The sequence below is a fragment of the Pan paniscus genome, chromosome 8, assembly GCF_029289425.2.
Source record: "Pan paniscus chromosome 8, NHGRI_mPanPan1-v2.0_pri, whole genome shotgun sequence".
Taxonomy (NCBI): domain Eukaryota; kingdom Metazoa; phylum Chordata; class Mammalia; order Primates; family Hominidae; genus Pan; species Pan paniscus.
The window spans coordinates 92,545,194-92,560,490 of NC_073257.2; the positions used below are offsets into that span (position 1 = coordinate 92,545,194).

At 44.8% G+C, this 15,297-nt stretch overlaps 1 protein-coding gene across 2 annotated transcripts in view; it reads left to right on the forward strand.

The window, feature by feature from the left end:
* The window catches only part of SH2D4B (SH2 domain containing 4B), a 107,697-nt gene that overhangs the window by 44,478 nt on the left and 47,922 nt on the right, over window positions 1-15,297 (forward strand). For both annotated transcript variants that reach the window (XM_055093074.1, XM_003828218.4), the window contains exon 4: window positions 6,242-6,389. In XM_055093074.1, coding sequence (XP_054949049.1) covers window positions 6,242-6,389 — 148 coding nt within the window. The remainder of the gene's footprint in view (window positions 1-6,241; window positions 6,390-15,297) is intronic.

The window sequence follows — 15,297 nt, forward strand, 5'->3', positions numbered from 1 at the left end:
ACATAAAATCAGCCTTTTAGCACTATTCTGGTGACCCAATCTCATGTGATCCTGTGCTAAAAATACTGTGCTGGCAAGGGCTTCATCTGGTTGCTAGGCTACCCTTCTGGAACCAGGACCCCCGCACTGGGGCCCAGGGTGACTTCATAAATAGGAATCCTGGAGTTCCTTGGGATATCTGCTCAATCTCTTGATGAGGGATATGGTCAGAGAGCACCCTGAAGGAAAGAAACAGAGTCGGGCTCATGTAGAACCTATTCTGGGCCTGGGGCACCTTACCTGGACAACACCACCTGCCCTTACCATTCCTGGGGGGACTAACTATTTCTGGCCACTCCTGAGGGGAGACTTGAGGAAATTTACAAGAAGGTGCTTTAAAGCATGGGTTTCTGTGAAGCATGGGGCTCAGGCCAGGGGCCCTGCTTGCTGCAGGCAGTCCTGCCTGCAGCCTGCTCCCCTCCAACTCCTGGAATGCTGGGGGTGATACCACCCAGGAAGGACAGAGGAGAAGACACTGAATAATCTCAGAGGAAGGGCCTCTAGATACTTACATCTGAGGGTCCTGCAACATGGCTGGTTCCTCCTACGATTGCCCTAGAGCAAAGTCCTCTCAATGAAGCCTGGAGCATGCTCTCTGAGTTTCCTATTCAGATATTTACTTCTCTCTTGAATATGAATAGTCAGGGAACATCAGACTGCCGAGAAAAACCTTTCACATGTATGACAGGCACCAAATCAAACGAACTTAAACCATACTCGCACACAGAGGAAACAGACCTAAATCAGAGCACGTGGGAAGAAAATGCCCTAAAATCCTCAGAGAAATGAGTTATTGCATTCATAAAACAAGTGCAAGATGCAATGAAGAGAAAAGAACAACCAAAGAATAAGAATGAGAGCTTGGAAATTACACGTGATAGCTGAAATAAAAAACTCAGTAGAAGGTTTGGAAGATAAAGTCGATGAAATCAACCAGGAAGTAGAAGAAAAAAGACAACAGATGGAGCCGGGCGCGGTGGCTCACACCTGTAATCCCAGCACTTTAGGAGGCTGAGGCGGGCGGATCACCTGAGGTTGGGAGTTCAAGACCAGCCTGACCAACATGGTGAAACCCCGTCTCCACTAAAAATACAAAAATTAGCCAGGGGTGGTGGCATGCACGCCTGTAATTCCAGCTACTCGGGAGGCTAAGGCATGAGAATTGCTTGAACCTGGGAGGTAGAGGTTACAGTGAGCCAAAATCGTGCCACTGTACTCCAGCCTGGGCGACAGTGAGACTCTGTCTCAAAAAAATAAAAAAGACAGATGGAGAGCAAGAGAGGAAAATGATAAGGCAGTTAGAAGATAAACTCAAGAAGACCATTATTTGACAAATAGGAGCTCTATAAGGAAAAACAAGAAATTAGAAGAGAAGAAATTATCAAAGAAATGCTAAGCAAAGATGTATTAGACTGGAAAGATAAGAGACTACAGACTGAAAGTACCCCCAAGTGGCCAACACAATCAACGCAAGAAAATCCACACCAAGGCACATCATATTAAAAAGTTCAGAACATTGGTGTTAAAGAGACTTCAGGGGCTCCCAGAGAGAAAAATAAATGCCTTGTGAAGAAGAATGAGAATCAGAGTGGTAGTTCTGGATGATAGAAGACAAGGAAGTCTTTAACATTCTGCAGGAAAATGATTTTTAATCAAATTCTGTGCTCAGCTAAATTGGCAGTTACATGTAAATGTGGCATATAGACATTTCCAGACAAGACTCAGAAAGTGTCTCTATGCATTCTTAGCTGAGAAGTGTTAAATGCTGCTGCAAAATGGCAGAGTGGTCAAGAAAGAAACAGGGGCTCCAACTCAAGGAAGGTTGAGAGGTATGTCATTGGTGGGTGGATGGAGAGGAGGCTTAGGTGGTAACCAGTGCAGATGGGAGAAGAAAAGATGGCACCCGGGGTAGTATGTCCTTTGGAAAAAGATAACTTTTGTATTGTCTGTTATAAGAAAAAGCACTTGGTTAAACACAGAGAATGATTTACTACATCTGAGAAAACTTTGGGAAAATTCGATATTCAGCTTCAAGATGTATTAACCCAGGAAAAACCAGAAAAAATGACTGGAAAGAAAAGGCTTCCATACCTATCATATTTTACTGAATTTAAGTTACCTTTAATAGCAAAACATATCATTATTTAAGAGGATAAAAGTGTTGCTTATTAAAAAGCAAGCTGTAAGTTGTAAAACATCCAAATTTCAGAGATGTTACAAGGTTAAAAAAATGTACTTTTTGGAACTGATGAAAATAGCACCCTATTTGGCTTTGCAGCAAACTATTTTGATGCTGATTATTGACTTAACTACAGATTATGAGGCAAATTTATTATGAGGCTGAGGAGAGAAAAAGTATGGCGTATGGATGTTCACCTGTGGGAAATATAAGTGCTAAATATGCATGTGCCAAAAAAGAAAGGCAAGATTTAACATCTAGATTGATAACTTGATAAATCAAGGATTAGCAGCATTAATCAGACACATGGACGTAGCCAAACAAAGGAACAGCTAACATAGTTGAGAATGGTGGCCTTCAGGCATTGGTTTAATTAAGGTTGGTTGGATTGGGTTCTGGTGAAGTTATTTAGAGACTGCTGATTTTCATTAGAAGCCTGTGGTTCATAATGTATGTTTAACACATACATGTTACTTTGATGTAAACAAAGGTAGAAGAAAATACACACAGCTATAACTTTTTTAGAGCTCAGGAGTGGGACAGAAATGGGAAATTTAGGGACCCCAAATCTCTCTCTCTGAGACTTTATCCAGGCTTAAGGTTAAGACATAATCATACCCTGCTTCACTGGCTTTCAGGAAGAGACCAGACACCTCTCCCTGTGTCTTCCCTCCCTCTTCCTCCAAAATGAAAGTACACCTAAGGATGGCACAGACTCCCCTTTTTCTTTTTTTTTTTTTTTTTGAGATGGAGAGTCGCCCAGTCTAGAGTGCAATGGTGTGATCTCAGCTCACTGCAACCTCCACCTCCCGGGTTCAAGTGATTCTCCTGCCTCAGCCTCCCAAGTAGCTCGGATTACAGGTGCATGCCACCATGCCCGACTAATTTTTGTATTTCTTAGTAGAGACGGGGTTTCACCATGTTGGCCAGCTGGTCTCAAACTCCTGACCTCAGGTGATCTGCCTGCCTTGGCCTCCCAAAGTGCTGGGATTACAGGCGTGAGCCATCGCGCCCAGCCAGGATGGCAGAGTCCTCTTACCTCTGCAGTAAGATGTGGAGTTTACACTTTGTTCCACATATTTCTTTTTTCTTTCTTTCTGAGAGGTGACAGCGTGCTAGCAGCCCTCACAGCCCTTGCTCACTCTGGGCGCCTCCTCTGCGTGGGCTCCCACTTTGGCGGCACTTGAGGAGCCTTTCAGCCCACCGCTGCACTGTAAGAGCCCCTTTCTGGGCTGGCCAAGGCTGGAGCCGGCTCCTTCAGCTTGCAGGGAGGTGTGGAGGGAGAGGCACGAGCGGGAACCGGGGCTGCAAGCGGCGCTTGCGGGCCAGCTGGAGTTCTGGGTGGGCGTGGGCTAGGTGGCCCCACACTCGGAGCGTCGAGCCGGCCCTGCCGGCCCGGGCAGTGAGGGGCTTAGCACCCAGGCCAGCGGCTGCGGAGAGTGTGCTGGGTCCCCCAGCAGTGCCGGCCCACCGGCACTGCACTTGATTTCTTGGGGGGCCTTAGCTGCCTCCCCGTGGGGCAGGGCTCGGGACCTGCAGCTTGCCATGCCTGAGCCTCCCCCTCCTCCATGGGCTCCTGTGCCGCCGAGCCTCCACGACGACGGGCGCCCCCTGCTCCATGCCACCCAGTCCCATCAACCACCCAAGAGCTGAGGAGTGCGGGCGCACGGCGTGGGACTGGCAGGCATCTCCACCTGCGGCCCTGGTGCGGGATCCACTGGGTGAAGCCAGCTGGGCTTCTGACTCTGGTGGGGACTTGGAGAACCTTTATGTCTAGCTAGGGGATTGTAAATACACCAATCGGCACTCTGTATCTAGCTCAAGGTTTGTAAACACACCAATCAGCACCCTGTGTCTACCTCAGGGTTTGTGAATGCACCAATCGACACTGTATCTAGCTACTCTGGCGGGGGCTTGGAGAACCTTTGTGTCCACACTCTGTATCTAGCTAATCTGGTGGGGACGTGGAGAACCTTTGTGTCTAGCTCAGGGATTGTAAACGCACCAATCAGCGCCCTGTCAAAACAGACCACTGGGCTCTCTGTAAAATGGACCAATCAGCAGGATGTGGGTAGGGCCAGATAAGAGAATAAAAGCAGGCTGCCCCCAGCCAGCAGTGGCAACGGGCTGGGATCCCCTTGACGCTGTGGAAGCTTTGTTTTTTCACTCTTTACAATAAATCTTACTGCTGCTCACTCTTTGGTTCCACACTGCCTTTATGAGCTGTAACACTCATAGCGAAGGTCTGCAGCTGCACTCCTGAAGCCAGGGAGACCACGAACCCACCGGAAGAAACGAGCAACTCCAGACGCACTGCCTTAAGAGCTGTAACACTCACCGCGGAGGTCCGCAGCTTCACTCCTGAGCCAGCGAGACCACGAACCCACCAGAAGGAAGAAATTCCGAACACATCCGAACATCAGAAGGAACAAACTCCGGATACGCCACATTTAAGAACTGTAACACTCACCGCGAGGGTCCGCGGCTTCATTCTTGAAGTCAGTGAGACCAAGAACCCACCAATTCTGGGCACATTTGTTTCTTTCTTTCTTTTTTTTTTTGAGACGCCCAGGCTGGAGTGCAGTGGCGCGATCTCGGCTCACTGCAACCTCTGCCTCCTGGGTTCAAGCCATTCTCGTGCCTCTTGAGTAACTCTTGTTTTTGTTGTTGTTGTTGTTGTTTTTTCTTTGAGATGGAGTTTTGCTCTTGTTGCCCAGGGTGGAGTGCAGTGGTGCGATCTCAGCTCACTGCAACCTCCTCCTCCCGATTCAAGCGATTCTCCTGCCTCAGCCTGCCTAGCAGCTGGGATTACACACATGCGCCACCATGCTGGGCTAATTTTGTATTTTTAGTAGAGATGGGGTTTCTCCATGTTGGTCAAACTGGTCTCAAACATCTGACCTCAGGTGATATGCCTGCCTTGGCCTCCCAGAGTGCTGGGATTACACGCGTGAGCCACGACGCCCAGCCTTTTTTTTCTTCTTAAACTTTTATTTTAGATTCCAGAGGTGCATGTGAAGGTTTGTTACAAGGGTATATTGTGTGATGCTGAAGTAAGGGTTACGATTGAACCCATGACCTAGGTAGTGAGCATATTACCCAAGAGGCACTTTTTCAGTCATTCCCCGTCTCCCTCTCTCCCACTTGGCAGTAATCCCCAGTGTCTGTCATTCCTGTCTTTATGTCCATGAGTACCCAGTGTTTAGCTTCCACTTATAAGTGAGAACATGCAGTGTTTGGTTTTCTGTTTCTGTGTTAGTTCACTTACTATAAGGGCCTCCAGATGCATCTATGTTACTGCATAGGACGTGACTTCATTCTGTTTTATATCTGTGTAGTATTCTGCGGCATTCCACCTGTTTCAACCCATTTTCTCCTCACCACCACCTTGTCAGTTAAGTTAGGTGGCACGATCACCACCACTTTATTACTAAAACACCAGGGTTCCATCCAGGTCCTACTGCTTGTGGCACAGAAAGTCAATCACCTAGATGATGAGTATTGCCAAGGAAGAAGGCTTTAATCAGGTGCTGCAGCTGAGGAGATGGGAGCGCTCAGCCTCAAATCCATCTTCATCTCCGTAGCTGACTAAAACTAGAGGTTTGTGTAGCAGGTAAGAAATGTAACAATGTGTAAGAAAACAGAAACTAGGGAGGAGTTAGGAAGCAATCATCTCATTGAGGGGTCAGGCATCTCATAGTCTGGTTGTGGTGATCTGGTGAGTTTCAGTAATTTGATACTTTTTGAGAGGCCTGAGGGATCTTTTCCTGAGGAAGCAATTCAAATAAAACAAATATAAGTTTCAAGCTTTAAGACCAGAAGTGATAATTTTTGCGTTTATCCAAAAACAACTGTCTATGGGAGTACTGGGTAATTTCAATTTCATACATGTAGGGACTGAGGCTGGAGAGGCCACTGCTGCACTCTCAGCCCCATCCACTGCAGAATCCCAGAGATATTTCTTTCTCGTTTCTCTGAAATGTTGTGGTCATCTCGTGTTGTTCTGTTCCCATGACATTTTAGAGGAAAGAGGAAGAGGAGAGGAAGCGAGGAGAAGAGCAGATTCGCCTCCAGGAAGAGCAGAGGGCGAAGGAGCTCTACTGGACCCTGAAGCAGGCTCAGCTGCATTGCCAAGCCAGTGAGAAAGAGGAGCGAGAGTGGGAAGAACAGTGTGAGTAGAGCTTGTGCCTCAGGCAGGGAGACCAGTCCCGCCTCCCCACCCACCTCCTCCCACTGCTGATGTACTCATTCGTCATTTCCATTCGCTCACTCACCCCATCAGCCTTTACTTGGACCCGGCCATGTGCTCAGTCCTGCTAAGAATTTAGAGGGTAAGTTAGGCTTCATCCTTGAAGAGCTTACCTGCCTGTTGGGGATATTTCATTTTCTTTTTCTTTTTTTTTTTTGTTCTTTTTTGAGACGAAGTCTTGCTCTGTCGCCTAGGCTGGAGTGCAATGGTGCGATCTCGGCTCACTGCAACTTCTGTCTCCCAGGTTCAAGTGATTCTCCTGCCTCAGCCTCCCGAGTAGCTGGGATTACAGGCACCCACCACCACGCCCAGCTCATTTTCGTATTTTTAGTAGAGATGGGGTTTCACCAGGTTGGCCAGGCTGGTCTCAAACTCCTGACCTCAGGTGACCCACCTGCCTCGGCCTCCCAAAGTGCTGGGATTACAGGCGTGAGCCACCACTCCCAGCCGGGGATATTTCTTGTATTAAAAAAATAAAAGCCTAGCCTGGGCAATATAGTGAGACCCTGTCTCTACAAAAAAAATAAGAAGTATTAGCTGAGATTGGTGGTGGCATGTGCCTGTAGTCCCAGCTACTCGGGAGGCTGAGGTGGGAGGATTGCTTGAACCCAGGAGGTCGAGGCTGCAGTGAGCCATGATTGTGCCACAGCACTGCAGCCTGGGTAACAGAGTGAGACCTTGTCTCATATTCTACCTTTACTAAGTTGCCAATAATTTCCTGGCTCTGTGCTAAGCCCTAGGGATCCAGGGATGAGGAATCACAGTCCTCATCCTGTAGAAACTCATCAACAAGAGCAGCAGACAGATATATAGACTAAGGGCTTGAAGGGAGGATGTAGCACATACAACATGGTTGTCCTGGTGGGTCTCCAGAAGAGGTGTCATGAAGTGAGGCTTGCTGGTGACACAGGAATAAGCAAGTCAAAAAGGCTGGGAAGGGCACTGTAGGTAGAGGCTCCAGCATGGGCAAAGGCTTGGTGACAAAGGAACACGGCATGCCTGGGAAGTGTGGGTTGGTGAGAGTTTGGGGAGTGTCAGGTTGGCAAGAAGCCAGGTGGGGAAGGGAAGGTGGAACTAAGTTTGGAGGGCGGTGCTTCCCTATGTACCTGGGATTTGTTTTATTTGGGTATGGTAAGACATGCAGGCCCAGAAATGACACTTGTAAAGGAAGACGTTTTTACTCACAGGTCCCTAGAGACAGGAGGCACGGCAGGCCATGCAGGGCCACATGGGGAAGCCCCAGGGTGGGTCAGGAGGCAGAGGGAGTGGGGGAAAACACGGGCAAGAGTGTTTATTGTGATTTCCTGGGGAAAGGTAAGGGGAGGCAGGCTAGGCAGGCTTCGGATTGGCCAGTGTAAATAACTAAACTGAGCTCTTGGGTGTAGGGGCTGTCTCTAGTTTTGCATCATCTGGCAGTGGGGTGATTAAGGCAGGGAGACAGTGGCTCAGAGTGTGAAAGCCCAACAAGGGAGGTAGTTGTGGGTTGGGCTTCCAATTGAATGGTTTGCATATGAAGGTGCACTTGTGGGCAAGCCCTTTACTGTCCCTATGAATTGGCTATTCCTGGGAGGGGCAATCTCTCCAGAATCAGAAAGGCCTCAGATGTCAAAAAATCAGAAAATACAGAAAATGAAAAGGCATGATTAATACACGTGGACAGTGGGAAACTTCCAAAGGCTAGTGACACGATCTAGCAGGGTTTTGGGAAGAGAGCAAGGAGGAGGCTGTTGTGATGGTACACTTGACTGATGATTGCAACTGGGGCCATACAGGGAGAGCAGAGATGTGAGGTGTCTTCTACTGGCCAGCCTTCTGGTCCTCAGCATGTCTTAATCTTATGCCAGATTCATTAAATAGACTTGAAAATGGAGATACAACTTACATACGTAAAATTTAGCCTTTTAAAGTGTACAATTTAGTGGTTTTTAGTATACTCAAAAAGTTGTGCAATCATCGCCACTAATTCCAGAATATTTCTGTCACTTCAAAAAGAAACTACCAATTAGCAGTTACTCCTTCCCCCACCATATCCCTGGAAGTTACTCATCAATTTCTGTCTCTAGATTTGCCTATGATGGACATGCTACAACATGAATGGACCTTGAAAACATTGTGCTAAGTGAAGTCAGACACCAAAACATTATGTGGCTTTTGGTGTCTGACTTTGCTTAGCACAATGTTTTCAAGGTTCATTCATGTTGTAGCAGATATCATTCCTTCCTTCCATTTTATGATTGAATAATATTCTAATGTACGCATATACCACATTGTTGTTTGTCCACTTAACAGTTGATGAACATTTGGGTTGTTTTCACTTTTTGGCTATTTTGAATAATGTTGCTATGAACATTTATGTACACGTTTTTGTGTGAACATATATTTTCAATTCTCTTGAGTATTACCTATATGCCTAGGAGTGCAGTTTCTGGGTCATATGGTATCTTAGTCTTCTATTTCTATAACTGAATATCTGAGACTGAGTGACTTACAAAGAAAATAAATCTATTTCTTATAGTTCTGGAGGCTGGGAAGTCTGAGATTGAGGGGCTGAGTCTGGTAAGGGCCTTCTTGCTAGTGGCGACTCTTCAGAGTCCTGAGGCAGTGGAAGGCATCACATGGAGATGGAAGGTACACTAAGAGCCAAACTGGCTTTTTTTTTTTTTTTTTTTTTTCTTGAGTCGGAGTCTTGTTCTGTCACCCAGGCTGGAGTGCAGTGGCGTGATCTCAGCTCACTGCAACCTCTCCCTCCCAGGCTCAAGCAATTCTCCTGCCTCCCTAGTAGCTGGGATTACAGGTGTGTGCCACCACACCCAGTTAATTTATGTAATTTTAGTAGAGACAGGGTTTCATCATGTTGGTCAGGCTGGTCTGGAACTCCTGACCTCAGGTGATCCACCTGCCTTGGCCTTCCAAAGTGCTGGGATTACAGGTGTGAGCCACCATGCCCAGTCCAAACTGGCTTTTATACAGGCCTGCTCTCTTGATAGCTAACCAACTCCCATGATAACCCATTAACCCATTAATACATTAATCCACGAAAGGATTAATCCATTCTTGAAGGCAGAGTCTTCATGATCCAATCATCTCTTAAAGGTCTCACCTCTTAACTGCCACACTGTCTTCCAAAGTGACTGCACCATTTTATATCCTTATTAGCAATGTATGAGGGATCTAATTCCTTGACATCCTTGCCAACCCTTGTAATTTTTTGTGTTTTTTATTATAAAAGCCTTTCTAGTGTGTGTGAAGTGACATCTCATCGTGGTTTTGATTTGCATTTCCCTAATGACTAATGATGTTGAACATTTTAAAAATGTGCTTTATGGCTGTTTATATATCATCTTTGGAGAAATGTCTATTCCAATTCTTTACCCATTTTTGAATTTTTGTTGTTGAGTTGCCAGAGTTCACTATATATTTTGGATATTAATTTCTTATCAGAGATACGGTTTGCAAATATTTTCTCCTATTCTTTGGGGTTGTCTTTTCACTTTCTTGATAGTCCTTTGAAGCACAAAAAATTTTAATTTTGATGAAGTTCAATTTATCCATTTTTTTGGTTGTTTATGATTTGTGTCTTACCTAAGAAACCATTGCCTAATCCAAGGAAGGTCACACTGGCTTACACCTATCTTTGTTCTAAGAGATTTATAGGTTTAGCCCTTACATTTAGGTCTTTGATCCATTTTGATTTAATTTTTGTGTGAGGTAGGGTTCCTACTTAATTCTTTTTCATATGGCCATCCAAATTGTCCAAGCACCATTTGTTGAAAAGACTATTCTTTCTCCATTGGATGGTATTGAAACTCTTGTTGAAAATCAATTCACCAAAAATATGTCTGTTTCTGTACTCTGTCTCTCTGTCTCTTTTTTTTTTTTTTTTTTTTTTTGAGACGGAGTCTCACTCTGTCACCCAGGCTGGAGTACAGTGGTGTGATCTCAGCTCACTGCAAGCTCTGCCTCATGGGCTCAAATGTCTATCCTCCCACTTCAGCATCCTGACTAGCTGGACCACAGGCATGCACCACCATGCCTAGTTTTTTTTTTCGTATTTTTATTAGAGACAGGGTCTTGCCATGTTGCCCAGTCTGGTCTTGAACTCCTGAGCTCAAACGATCTGCCTGCTTTGGCCTCCCTAAGTGCTGGGATTACAGGCATCAGCCACCATGCCTGGCCTGTTTCTGTACTCTCAATCCTGTTCCATTGATTTATATGTCTGTTTCTTATGCCAGTATGACATAGTCTTGATTACTGTAGCTTTCTTGTACATTTTGAAATTGGGCAGTATGAGACCTCCATGTTTGTTCTTCTTTTTCAGGATTATTTTGGTTATTCTGAGTCCTTTGTATTTCCATTTCCATTTTAGAATCAGCTTGTCAATTGTTGCAATAAAGGTAGCTGGAATTTTGATAGTGATTACATGAAATCTGTAGATCAATTTGGAGAATATTGCTATCTTAACAATATTTAGTCTTCCAATTCATGATCACAGAATGTCTTTCCATTTATCTAAATCTTTAAAAATCTCTTTCAATAATATTTTATAGTTTTCAGTGTAGAAGCCTTGCCCTTGTTTTGCTAAGTTTGTTCCTAATGGCGTGTTCTTTCTGATGCTATTGTAAATAGAATAGTTTTCTTAGTTTCGTTTTTGGATTGTTTATTGCTAGTGCATAGAAATGCAATTGACTTTTGTATATTGATCTTGTATCCTGTAACCTTACTAGCCTTGTTTATTAGCTGGAATGTATCTTTTTGTGTATTCCTTATGATTTTCTACATACAAGATAATTTCATGTGCAGATAGAGATAGTTTTACTTCTTCCTTTCCAGTTTGGATTCCTTCTATTTTGTTTTCTTACCTAATTGCTCTGGCTAGAACTTCCAATACTATGTTGAATGGAAGTGGCAAAAGGCAGCCCTCTCTTGTTTCTCATCTTAGAGGTAAATTTTTAGTCTTTCACTATTTTGTTTTGTTTTGTTTTTTGAGACAAGGTCTCATTTTGTCACTCAGGCTGGAGTGCAGTGGCATTATCTCAGCTCACTGCAGCGTCAACTGCCTAGGCTCAAGTGACCCTCCTACCTCAGTCTCCTGAGTAGTTGGGACTACAGATGCACACCACTACATCTGGCTAATTTATATATATTTTTTTTAGTGACAGGGTTTTGCCATGTTGCCCAGTCTGGTCTTAAAACTCCTGAGCTCAAGAAGTCTGTCCACCTCGACCTCCCAAAGTTCTGGGATTACAGATGTTAGCCACCATTTAATATGATGTTAGCTGTGGGTTTTCATACATAACCTTGGGTTCCGGAAGTTCCATGCTTTCTTAGATTGTTGGGTGTTTTTATGATGAAAGGGTGTTGGATTTTATCAAATGCTTGTTCTGCATCTGTTGAGATGATCATATGTTTTTTGTTCTTTATTCTATTAACGTGGTGCATTCCATGGCTGAGTTTCATATACTGAGCTAGTCTCACATTCCTGGGATAAATCCCACTTCTTTATAGCATATAATCCTGTTTATATGTTGCTAAATTCCATTTGCTACTATTTTGTTGAGGATTTTGCATCTGTATTCATAAGAGATATTGGTCTGCAATTTTATTTTCTTTGATGTTTTTGTCTGGTTGTGGTGTCAGGGTAATACTAGCCTCAAAGCACAAGTTGGAAAGTGTTCATTCCTCTTCTATTTCTCATGATGAATTTGTAAAGAGGAATTAATTTTTCTTGAAATATTTAGTATAACTCACTAGTGAAGACATCTAGTCCTCGGGTTTCTTTACGGGAATTTTTTTTGATTACGAATTTAGTCTCTTCACTTGTTATGAACCTTTTTCTCTTGAATAAACGCTCACTGAATTCCTGTAGGCCTTTGGTTAATTTCTAACAATCTGAGAAAGTTGGCTCTGAGGATTTTCCAGTGTTTTCATTGTTTTATGGAAGAGAGGATTTTCAGACGTCCTTAATTCACCTTTTCCACTGATACCTTTTTAAGCTGACATATAATTAATTTGGTGCCAGTCCTAAAACACCCAGAACTTCTGGGACAAATCTGGGGCCATAACTGGGCAGTTGGGAAGGTGGATGTGTGGAAAGTATTTAATTTTGTGTTGAATCTTTTTTTATTCCAAGTGACCTAGCATGTAATCAAATGCTGGAAAAGGAATAAACCAAACAGAATCTAAAAAATAAAAATAAAAAAATTTAAAATTTAATTTTTATTTTGTACAATTTTTGCACCATGAGGCAGTTGCAATTTTTAAGACACCAGTGTTCCTTCTGCTTCTCAGCATTGATGTCTCAATCAGATTTTCCTAGGTCTCTTGGGCCCTGGCAGACCAAGGGCTATGTGCCCAGGCCCAGAGCAGAGATTATCCTGTATGCAGATGCCTCAGAGTAGCAATGCCAGCACAGTGCAGTGCAAGCCTCATCTCTCAACCAGGTCTTCTGTTTCTCTCTCCTAGGGACTTAGTGTTGTATTTACAAAAGAGCTTGAAAACTGGGCTGTCTTTGCTCTCCAAGCTCCCTTATGGCTGCTGTTTTCACATATGTTTATGCTGAAGCCCACTAGGTAAAGAAGGTGTGAGCAGCTGGCCCGGGTGAGGAGAGTGAGGGGGCCCATGGTCCCTGGCCCCCTGAATCTTCCCCGCATCTTGTGGCTTCAGGGACCCCTCTGTGAAATCCTTTGGGCTGTGTGTAATATATTTTCAACACTATTGCCCTGGCCTAGTGGCTGCCTTTAGCTTGAGATTATTTTTTCTATTAAGGAAAGTTCCCTTCCTATCTGAGTGACCGCTGTACTCAGAGGCTCTTTGAATCAATGAAAGCCTAAGAGATTGTGCTATTCAGATAAGAGTCAAATCTCAGGCCCACTCCAGCAGTGTAAGCAGGGGACAGACTCCTCTGTCCTCTCCTCCTGGAGTACCAGAGTGGCGAGTCCACCCAGTTCTTTAATCCCTCCTTAATAGCGTGTTCAGGGAGTAGTCCTATCATTGGTTTGTGGGAGATGGAAAATGATTGGTTCCCTCTATTTGTAACGAGAATGGAATCACATTATGGAATGCATGTGTATGCAGTTGAAATTACAGTGGGATTTTGCTTTTAAGTCTCCATTCCTTGTTACTTGGGTATTGGTGTGTCCTTGGGCTGGGGAGGGAAATGTGGGTGGGGTCTGTTTATATTCAGGACCATGCCTCCTTTTCTCTGTTGACCTCTTCCAGCCTTGGGACCTGGGTTTCACTGTTACCAGTTACTTCTTCCTTTCAGAGTTAAAATTATACAAATGCAACATTGTGGTCAAAGCTCATTTTTTATCTGGGGCAAGCTCCTAGGCGATGCCTCAGGGGCATACGCTCAGGAGAGAGTGTTCCCCTTGCTCATTGATAACGTCTGGGCAGCTGCTGTTGAACTATTTCATGCCCATTCACACATGGGTTGGAGTTGTTTTAAGAATTGCCAAATACTGCTAAAAACTGTGCCCTCACTAAATTCATCTGAATGCCCCAAACCCTGAGAGTTCACAAAGCCTTAGGACAGTCAATGCTCATGAGCCGAGAACAGCCTCATAGCAGAGCATTGGCATTTCTACTGTACTGATAAGGAATCTCAGGCTCAGACTCAATAGGGAGGTCGGGGCATCAGGCGCAAATGAAGGCTTTTCTTTTTCCTTACTCTTGGCCTAGTGTTCTGGCCTGCAGCTTAGGTATCTCCAAAAGCAGCCTGTAGGAGGGATGTCTTTGGTCATTGGCCTCACAGGCCTCCAGGGGTCCATGCACAGGTAGTTCCTCATGGGTTCCGTCCTGTGGAGTTACTGCGGGGCATTCCAAGGACTGCCGAGGGGTGGCTGAGGTTGCGGGAACACTAAGCAGACATTACAGTCTATAACAAGTTTGTTTGAAATAACAGAATAAAGGCAGATGGAGGCTCTATCTTTACTGAAGTTCAGTGCTGGTGGGTAGCTCAACATTGATCTTACTCGCAGAACGTTTCCCTGCAATGCTTCCTCCTGCCGCTTGGGGGAGATGCTTGTCATCTGCACCCAGTTAAGACTGAGGAGCAACAGTATACGCTTGGCCTTCGGTATTCTTGGGTTCTGCATCTGCGGATTCACTCAACCTCTGACAGAAAATATTTGGAAAAAAACAATAAAAATAACATAACAATAAAAATAAAAATACAGTATAGCAACTATTTACATAGCATTCATATTGTATTAAGTATGATAAGTAATCTAGAGCTGATTTAAAGTATATGGGAGGGTGTGCATAGGCTATACGCAATCCCTACACCATTTTATAAAAGGGGCTTGAGCATTCGCAGATTTTGGTATTCATGAGAGATGGGGAGTGGAGGAGGGGTTTCCTTGAACCAATCCCCTGAGGATGCCGAGGGACAATTGTACATCAATTGAGCTCCTACTGTATGCCAACCATTGTATTAGACATATTTCCTCCCCTCAAAATCTCAGCCTGGAAAAAGAGGCTTACATGCCCGAGTTACAGTTCAATAGGTAGGTGTGCCAACATAGGTTCGTATAAAATACATGGGGAGGCTGGGCACAATGACTCATGCCTGTAATGCCAGGACTTTGGGAGGCTGAGGCAGGTGGATCACCTGAGGTCAGGAGTTCGAGACCAGCCTGGCCAACATGGTGAAACTCCATCTCTACTAAAAATACAAAAATTAGCCAGGCGTGGCGGTGTGCACCTGTAATCCTAGCTACTTGGGAGGCTGAGGCAGGAGAATCTCTTGAACCCGGGAGGTGGAGGTTGCAGTGAGCTGAGATCGTGCCATTGCACTCCAGCCTGGGCAACAGAGCGAGACTCCATCTCA